The sequence below is a fragment of the Gossypium arboreum genome, chromosome 12, assembly GCF_025698485.1.
Source record: "Gossypium arboreum isolate Shixiya-1 chromosome 12, ASM2569848v2, whole genome shotgun sequence".
Lineage (NCBI taxonomy): Eukaryota > Viridiplantae > Streptophyta > Magnoliopsida > Malvales > Malvaceae > Gossypium > Gossypium arboreum.
Genome location: NC_069081.1, coordinates 4664665 through 4674902, shown reverse-complemented (window position 1 = coordinate 4674902; position 10238 = coordinate 4664665). Strand labels below are relative to the sequence as shown.

Below are 10238 nucleotides of genomic sequence, written 5' to 3'. Positions count from 1 at the left end.
GCTCATAAACAACAGATATCGACGACTGCCATGGAGCATGCCGACCGGAAGAAATGAAAATTTATTACTGGAATGTTCGTAGATTGGGGAGTCCGCAAGCAGTTAGAAGACTTCAGCATATGCTGAAATTTCATCATCCCCAAATTTTCTTCTTTATGGAGACTAAATTGAATGCCAATAGGATTGAGGGTGTTAGGAGACGATATGGATTTTTTAATAATGTTGATGTCCCTGCCGAAGGTTCTCGAAGGGGATTAAGTATTGGATGGAATGGGGGACAATTAGTCACTTTAAAGAGCTCCTCAAAAAACCATATTGATGTAGAGATCTAAGAAGATGAGGAAAGCCCTCGGTGGCATTTTATGAGTTTTTATAGGGCCCCGGATGTAAGGTATAAAGCAGAGTCATGTAACCTACTTAAAAGATTGGGGAGAAATAATTCGCTTCCTTGGATTGTAGGTGGTGATTTTAATGATATCCTTTTTGGTCACGAAAAACAAGGGGATTTACCTAGGGAAGAAGTTCGGATGGAAGCTTTCCGTAGAACGTTAGATGATTGCCAATTGGTGGATATTGGTTTCTCAGGTCCCTGGTTTACGTGGGAAAGGGGTCTAATAACGGATCAGAATATTAAGAAAAGAATTGATAGAAGAGTTGCTACTGACGGTTGGCTCCAACTTTTCCCAACGTATTCTTTAAGGCATCTTCCTTACTCTTTCTCAGATCATTGTCATTTGCTCATTGAGACGAATGAGGGAGAGTTGAACAGAAGACATGCTAGATTCCGGTTTGAAGCCTAGTGGGTATTGGAAGAATCGTGCGAAGAAGTGATTAGGAAGTTATAGACTGGGAGTTCTGGTTCTTTCCTTAATCGTATTTCAATTCTGGCATAGAAGACTGAATAGAAGACTAAAGGAATTGAATTGTGAAGATAGATCGGAAGGGAGTTTGGCGGAACTTGTGGAGGTGAAATTACATTTGAATATGGAGATGGACAAGGAGGTAAGGTATTGGGAGCAACGGGCAAGAGTTAACTGGCTGAAGATAGGCGATAAAAATACCGTCTTTTTCCACAGATATGGTTCCCAGAGACGACGCATCAATCGAATTCGTGGTTTACAAAGAATTGATGGGTCTCTTGCTACGGGGGGAAGGACATTGAAAATATTGTACGGGCTTATTTTTCAAACTTATTTGGGTCTAGAGGAGTTGGAAATTTAGAGCATATCTTTTTTGGAGTCCATACGTGTATATATGATAGTATGAATCAGAGGTTGCTGGTTCCTTACACAGAAGAAGAAATTGTGGAGGCACTGAAAGAAATACAGCCTACAAAAGCGTCTGGGCCTGATGGTTTTCCAGCAATGTTTTACCAAAAGTATTGGAATATTATTGGTAAAGACACTAGTGAATTCTGCTTGAATATCTTGAATCACGGTTATTCACTGGAAGATATTAACAGGACACAAATAGTGTTGATTTGAAAAACTGTTAATCCTTTTAATTTGAAAATTTTTTGTCCCATCAGTTTGTGTCGGTGATATATAAGATTATTGCTAAGACTGTGGCAAATCGACTACAAGAGGTGCTGGATCATTGTATTGATGCAGCTCAGAGCGCGTTTGTCCCTGGGAAGCTCATTACGGACAATGTGCTACTGACATATGAGGTACTTCATTCTTTCAAGAACAAAAAATCTAGAAGAAAAGGGTTTGTAGCTTTGAAACTTGACATGAGTAAGGCCTATGATAGAGTGGAATGGCCTTTTATCAAAGGTGTGATGTTAAAACTGGGCTTTGTAGATTTGTTTATTGATGTTATTCTCTGTTGCATTAATTCTATTCAATACTTTATTTTAATTAATTGGGAGGAGGGGTCTAACTTAAAGCAACAAAAGAATTGTGCCAAGGTGATCCATGAAGCCCTTATTTGTTTTTGTTCTGTGGAAAAGGGTTGTCGGCGTTAATGAGATTGTCAAGCCAGGAAAGGAAGATTTGTGGGGCTAAGGTGTGTAGATCTTCTCCAACAATCACACACCTTATATTTGCAGATGATTGCATTCTATTCGATGAGGTGTTGAATAGGGGGATAAATGCTCTTAAAGAAATTCTTCAGGAATATGAGGTTTGTTCGGGGCAGTGCATTAATTTTGAAAAATCTACAATCTTTTTCAGTACAAATGTGACTGATCGAGGGAAAAATTTGGTCTTTCAGGGCCTGAATGTGCATTGTTCGACAAATATGGAGAAATATTTAGGACTTTCAAATAGGGTGGGAAGAAAAAAGAAGAGGGCTTTTCAAAACTTGAAAGATAGGTTGAAACAGAAGAATAATAGCTGGAGCATAACGGTTATTTCTCAAGAAGGTAGAGAGGTTTTTATAAAAGCTGTTTTGCAGGCAATTCCCACCTATAAGATGGCATGTTTTCTTTTGTCAAAATCCTTATGTTCGGATCTGGAAAACATAATGAGTTCCTTTTGGCGGCAAAAAGGTCATGGGAGGAAAAGTATGCATTGGTGCGATTGGAAGGCTTTAAGTGCGCTCAAGAAGGAGAGTGGTATGGGTTTTCGTAATCTTTTTCTTTTTAATATTGCGTTATTGGCCAAACAGGGTTGACGTTTATTACGTAATCCTAACTCTTTAGTAGTGCGTACTTTGAAGGCAAATTATTATAAAAACTCCAATTTTTTAAACTCTATGTTGGGTAATTTACCTTCCTTTACCTGACAAAGTATATGGGCTGCAAAGGGACTCCTTATGAAAGGGTTGGGATGGCAGATTGGGGATGGTCAACAAGTCTCCATTTGGGAAGATTCTTGGGTCCTTGGAATAAAGGCAGAAAAACTCCAGAATTCAAATCCCAATTCGGGATTGAGAAAGGTTGCAAAACTGATTGATACTTATACAAGGAAATGGAATGTTGAATTGATTTATAGTACCTTTAAGGAGAGGGAGGCTGAGAGAATCTTATGTATTCTTTTGTCCTTAATTTTGCATGAGGACAAACTATATGGAGAGGAGAGCCGACTGGTGATTACTCAGTTCGTAGTGGATACAAGTATCTTTTACATGAAGGTCCGAACCAATTACAGAATAGTTACAAACAATTTTACAAGCGATTATGGAATCTTGAGTTGCCATCTAAAATCAAAGTTACATTTTGGCGTTGCTCTCGTAACTATCTGCCTAACTATAATAATTTACACTATAGACGGTTGATGGGTTCTGCCATTTGCTGAAGGTGTCAAACGAGAGCGGAAACGAGGGAGCACTTGTTCAAAGACTGTCCTGTTGCAAAACAGACGTGGGAGAAGTTAAATATTTGTTCACCTAATCCAGAAGCAACTGTTGATTTTCAAGAAGTTCTTAGAAATATTTTTGAATCTCACTCTATTTCCAAATGTAGAATGATTACATGCGTTTTATGGACGATTTGGACTTAAGAAACAGATTTCTACATGAAGGGGAAATGAAATCGTAATCTCAAGTTACAGATTTTGTTTTAAACTACCTAAAGCAATTAGATGATTTGAATCGATTTGTATCTGAAAGTAGGCTCCATGAGGACAGATGGGTTACTCCAATAGGGTCGAAAGTCAAAATAAACTTTAATGTCGCTTTCAACAGACAAAAGAGAGAATCATGCTCTGGGTTAGTAGTAAGAAATGAAAAAACGGAAGCTATTTGTTCAGGTACAATTTTAAATGCGAATATACCATCAGTTTTTTGCGGTTGAAGCGTTGGCGTACTTCCAGGCTCTTGATCTAGGAATACAACTTGGTCTGAGTGAAGTAGAAGTAAAGGGAGACTTTCAGATGGTGATTCGCAAACTGCAAGAAGAAAAAGATGACAGATCTGAGATCGCAACACTTATCAAAGATTCAAAGCAATGGAGTTTAAATTTCAACTACTGTGTTTTTCGTTTCATCAACAAGGATTCTAACAAAGTTGCTCATGCTATAGCGACTGAAAGACTCAAGAAGGGAGATTCTACTTATCTGTTGAGTAGGGTTCCTCCTGGGGCAGAGGTTGTGGCTGTAACTGTGGTGAATGAGGAGCGGAGATGGACGAAGCATTTAAGGGAGATGAGGGGACTATTTATTGAAGAAGAAATTAGGGGTTTTTTGAAAAAAGCTAACGTTTGGATTTTTCAAGAAGGGAAATGGATTTTCAGGGAGTAGTTGTTTTAGTCTGCTGATGATAGATGGAAGAGACGAATGATAATTATGAGTTGTTGCTTTCCAGGAGGTGGCATTATTTTCAAGTGGGGGTAGTTGTTGAATCCAGCTGCGACGCATGGTCTTAAAGATACCCCACCTTTTCGTCTACTGGGTCTTTAATGGTGTGGGCTGTTTACCTTGGGCCGTTTTATTTTGTGTTTTTTTGCTTTCGATTTGTTTTGTGTTTCTCTGTTTTTGGTTGATTTTTCTGGTAGTTTTTGTCTTGTTTGGTCTTAGTTTTGTTTTGCTCGTTGTGTTTTGGGCCTAAGGAGAATAAATATCCAATATTATATCAAAAAAAAATTGATTGAGTTGGTTTTAGAAGTTAATTAATCACTAATTTAGTTGGAACATAAATAAAAAATTATTATTACAAAAGAAATTTTATTATTATGAGAATATTTGTATTTTTATATGTTTATATAAAATTAATACAATGTTTTATTAGAACCTAAAACACTGTGGTCTTCGAACTTTCAATCGGCTTATACGTAAAAAGAACCCTTAAGAAAATGTGAAAAAATCAATTAAGTCTCTATATTAAATTCGCACCCAATTAAGCTCTTACTGTTAACTAAAATAATCAATTAAGCTCCTTCCTTAACTGAAAAACCCCAAAAATTTTTACAGTAAGATATTATTTTTGATATAGTAAAATAAGGAAATAAAGTGATAAAAAGGGAAAATTTGAGTTATGACAACATTGAGAAGCAAATTATGATATCTTGATTCAAAAAAGGACTAAATTGTAAAACTGAAAAAAGTTTTGTTGCCCAAGAGTAAATACTCAAAACTTGAGGGTTAAAGTGTAAATATGAAAAAGTTGAAGAAACAATAGTGCAAATATTTTATGGGTGGAATAATCTAGAAACTAAGAAAAATGGATGAATTAGGACCAAATTGAATAGGTGATGAATTATGAGGGACTAAATAGCAATTTTACCAAATTAAGTGATGACTCAAGTATGAAATTTTAAAAGATCACAAAGGGCAAAATGGTCAATTGGAAGAGAGAGAAATCTAGAAAGTAATGATGATGTTGATGATACTTTATAATTATTTAATTAAAAAATATTATTTTATTAATATTTAATAAGATATTTATTATTATTTTATTATTTTATTAAGTATATATATATGTGTGTATGTGGAAAGAAAAAGGAGGGAACAACACCATCCATTTCCATGCATTCCACGTTAGAAAGAAAAGAGAAGAAGAAACTTTCCTTTCTTTACAATTTAGTCCTTTCACCAAAAATTCACCATTTTCACCTAGAAATCAAAAGAATTTCTATAGCTACCAAGAGAGAAGAATGTTAAGGAGACTAAGAGGAGTTAGAATATCAAGTTGGATTCAAGAAATAGAAGCTGGAGGAGAGAGAAACATCAAGTTAAAGATTGAAATCAATAAGACAAGGTAAGAACTTTAAGACAATATATTTTCAGTAGAGTTTCTCATGTAAGGTAATATTAAAAGCATGAAAATGATGTTAAGATAGAGTTTTCTTATATAAGGTTCTATGTTTTTGATATATTAGTGAAGGGAAATAAGAGAAAATGATGGGAAATATGGTAGAGAATGGAAAAAAGGCTGTTATAAACTTGGTAATCAATATGTTGCACTAAAACAGTTTTAAACAGCAGCAGTAGTCAAACTTTCAAAAATCACTAAAAATTTTGGAAATTGAATTAGAGGTAAAAATTTTGGAAATTGAATTAGAGGTTGAATAAAATATGAAATTAAAGGTTACTGAGTCTAGTTTTTCATAGAAGAAACGGTGTAATCAATGGAATTGTAAATTGTGAGATATAATAAATTTTATGACTTTGGAAAATCATCAAAATATGGAGAAAAATAACTAGGGGCTTAAATTTATATTTTTAGAATCTTGAATGAGTCTATTTTCAAGAGAAACAAATGAGAACATCATTCAAATCCTGTACGATGAGATAATTAATTTTTAGTGAAGAAGGGTCAGAATTGTCAGACAGCATAAATGAGGTGACTTTAAAGAATAAACTGTACTTATTGGCTAAACTAAAAATTCTGAAAATTTTATGGTAAGAATATATGTAAGTCTAGTTTCAGGGAAAATTAGCGAATTCAAATTTGGAGTTCTGTAGCTCAAGATAAAAATAATTTAGTGACTATGACGCAGATGAACAGCTTTGAATAAATTTATAAGTAAATAGTGAAATCATAGATAATATTATTTATAAGAATGATATATACATTAAGGATGCGGAATGGAGAGGAGGAGTAGGAGAAAAATAAATATATGAATTTTCAGTTAGCAAGGGTTTTGTTGGTTTTTCACACAGGAAGAAAAACAGAACCAAGTTATCCGGATGAAATATGAAGCTCTTGTTGAAGCTAGAGCAACAAAGTAATAATTCCGAATGAAGTATGAAGTAAGTTTGAGATTCAAGGACTTGAGAGTTGCAACCAAACCAATAGAAGCAAAAGGGATGAAAAATTGAGAGAAGTATTTCATCCGGGTAACATACATACTGCTGTTTGTTGCCACCTTTAACAGGTTTACATTTAAAATGGATAATTTGTATGTTTTAAACTTAGGGACTAAATTGAATAAAAGAATAATTGTAGGAGCAATTTTGTAAAAATGTCAAAGATGACCAAAATGAAGGAAATAAATTGTTTTATTGATTAAATTAATAAATTGAATGAAATTATTAATTTGGATTAAGATTGGGTGAAAATCGGGGAAAAATAAAAAATTTACCAAAATGCCCCTGAATCATGATATTTCTGCAATTTCGTCAGGTAAGTTCGTGTAACTTGAATTATATTCTTAAATGCTTGAAATATATGTTATTGATGTGAATATGATTTGAATATTCATTGTATGAAAACTGATGAACCATTGATATATTTGATAAAAAGGGGAAGAGATCCCGGTTGAATGAAAGGAAAATTCGATGGATCTCTGAAAAGGAATTGACAGAAAAAAGGATCTAGCCCGGACGGGTGATCCTATCCTGATATAGCCCTCCCGAAGAGTACGTGTAAAATAGATTTAGCCCGGACGGGTAATCCGAATTAGGGTCTGAATTTAGCCTGGACTGGTAATTCAGATCCAAGCTCATTAGAGTAATTGTCGTTGCAAGGGATTTAGCCTGGATTGATAATCCCACTATAAGGATGAGGTTCGCGGGAGTGTGCTTTCTGAAATGAAATGTGTAAGACCATGGTTGAAAGATACCATGGCAACATGATATGAAGACCATGGATGAAAGATACCATGGCAACATAACGGGAAATGAATAAGACCATGGTTGAAAGATACCATGGCAAAATGACGAGAAATGAATAAGACCATAGTTGAAAGATACCATGGCAACATGACAGAAAATGAGTAAGACCATAGTTGAAAGACACTATGGCATCATGTTGAAGATAAATAAGATCGTAAATGAGAGACGCCAAGACATCTGTTGAATGACTAATATTCAGGTACTATGTACCAGATGACGAATGGTTATATGAATTGGTTATACAAAATGTTTGTGTGAAATGTTTATAAGAATTGGTCATATGGAAATATATGTACAAAATAGTTGTATAAAATAATTAAGAAGATAGATAAATGAAATAAGTATAGTTACATGGAATATAATTTATGTTAAGTTTAATATGAACTTGTAATGACCCAAAATTCACGGGCACTGGAAAAGTGAGTTATAGGGCTTCCGCCTTAGTGGAATAAGTTCGAAAATACTTATTAGAAATATTTATGAGTTTAGTAGTGTGTCTAATTAGGTTTTAATTAAGTGAATTTAGCTTAATTTAGAGAAATTAGTAAAAAGAACTAAATTGAATAAAGGGTTTTATGTAAAAATAAACAGAAATACTGTCGAAATTTTTTTAAAAAAAAAATTCTGGAGAATTTGAACAAGTTCCGTTTCACTTTTAAATTTATGTTTTGGCTTCGAGGGTCTATTATTAGGACTTAACTATTATATTATACTATGAATATTATTATTTATTTGTGAATTATTTTGTAAGTTGTCTGAGTTGTCTAGTAATGCCTCGTAACCCTATTTCGACGACGGTTTGGGGTTAAGGGGGTTTTACAATTATTGGTATCAGAGCTATCAAGTTTAGTCGATTCTCGGGCTAAATCGAGCTCTGAAATGAGTCTAATAGTACATGCCACTTTTGAGTCAAAATTGAGTCGGGATTTTTGGATGCTGACCTATTTGTTTGTTTTTATTTTATAGATTAAAGATGCCAGATGAAAGAATAGAAGATACCGATCAGGAAATGTATACTGGTGATGAAGAGTCGTATGGATTAGATGAAACCGAGTCGGTAACACCTAGCATAAATCCTGTAAGAAACCAACCTCCTAGAGTAGAAAGAAGAAATGATAGAGATAATTCTGATATATGGAGAAAAATTACCGATGCACTACAAAGAATAGTAGAAATTGTTCCTGCTACGACTTCAGTTCCAACTCAAAGATAGGCCCCAATAAAGGAATTGAGAAAGTATGGTGCCACTGAATTTATGCGTCTGAAAGGAGTTGATCCGTCTGTAGTTAAAAATTGGATGGAATCGACTAAAAGAATTTTACAACAATTAGATTGTACCCCCCGAGAGTGTTTGATTTGTGTTGTATCGTTGCTACAAGAAGAAGCTTACTTATGGTGGGGATCAGTGGTTCGACATTTACCAGAGAATCAGATAACTTGGGATCTATTTCAGAAAGAGTTTCAAAAGAAATATATTGGAGAAATGTATATCGAAGACAAGAAACAAGAGTTTTTAATGTTACAACAGGGTGACATGTCAGTAATAGATTATGAGAGAGAATTCTCGAGACTCAGCAGATATGCCTCAGAGTTTATTCCAACTGAAGCTGACAGTTGTAAGAGATTTTTACGGGGTCTGCGAGATGAGATCAAATTGCAGTTGGTATCTCAACGTATTAATGAAATGGTAGACTTGATTGAGTGAGCTAAAATGGTAGAACAAGTGTTAGGTTTCAATAAAAAGACTGAAAGTGATCGACCATTTGGGAAACGTACGAGAACTAACAGTTCGAATCCTCAGCCGAAAAGACCAAAAGAATCTCAAAGTGATTGAAGATTCAGTTTTAGATCGGACAGAGGTGGAAGAAACAGGGGTAAACAGATGACAATATCTACTAGTAGTGTGAGAGGTCCATCCCGAAGTATAGAAATTACAGACTGTGAGCACTGCGGAAAGAAACATTTAGGTGAATGTTGGAGGATAACTCAACGATGTTTTCGATGTGGGTCCACAGATCATTTCATCCGAGATTGTCCGAAAGGTGAAAGTGCCACACCTGTAGCATGTCAAAGATCAGTACCTACTGTTCGTAGAAGAGGATCTAGTAGGGGTGGTTCAGGTTCTGTGTCTAGAGGTGGAGGTGTCAGAAGAAACAGTAATATAGTTACACAACGATCGAGGCGAGCGCCGGCCGAGCGCACGTAGTCCGCTTTTGTGAGGAGGGCGATGCACATGATGTTGTTACAGGTATATTTCTATTGTATTCTGAGCCTATTTATGCTTTAATTGATCCGGGTTCGTCACACTCATATATAAATTCAAAACTAGTTGAATCAGGGAAGTTAGAATCTGAAATGTCTACAGTTTCGATAGACGTGTCTAGCCTTTTGGGACAAACGGTGTCAGTAGATAGAGTATGTCGGAGGAACCCGTTAATAATACATGATAAAATGTTTCTTGTGGACTTGTTAATCATGCCTTTTTGTGATTTTGATATCATTTTGGGTATGGACTGGCTATATGAACATGGGGTAGTTTTGGATTGCTATAAAAAGAGGTTTAGTATTCAGACAGAAAATGGGGATAGAATTGAAGTGAATGGCATCCGTACCAGTGGTTCGACACGCATTATTTCAGCAATGAAAGCTAATAAATTATCGCAGCGAGGTTGTCCAAGATACTTGGTATACGTTATTAATTCGATTCGGTTGGGAGTCGGTCTGCAATGATTAGGATCAGTA

At 35.1% G+C, this 10238-nt stretch overlaps 1 protein-coding gene and 1 long non-coding RNA gene across 2 annotated transcripts; one reads left to right on the top strand and one right to left on the bottom strand.

Moving 5' to 3' along the window:
• Window positions 1-53: 53 nt before the first annotated feature.
• LOC108478000 (uncharacterized) lies at window positions 54-2616 on the top strand. The gene is made up of 7 exons (XM_017780446.1): window positions 54-240; window positions 460-787; window positions 894-1169; window positions 1262-1472; window positions 1529-1775; window positions 1952-2124; window positions 2215-2616. Exons 1-7 carry the CDS (start codon window positions 54-56, stop codon window positions 2614-2616), a joined length of 1824 nt encoding a protein of 607 aa, XP_017635935.1.
• Window positions 2617-3063: 447 nt separating this feature from the next.
• On the bottom strand, window positions 3064-3587 carry LOC108479015 (uncharacterized). The gene is made up of 2 exons (XR_001870384.2): window positions 3512-3587; window positions 3064-3288 (listed from the first exon to the last, which is right to left on the bottom strand). It is a non-coding gene; the product is annotated as an uncharacterized LOC108479015 (long non-coding RNA).
• Window positions 3588-10238: the final 6651 nt, after the last annotated feature.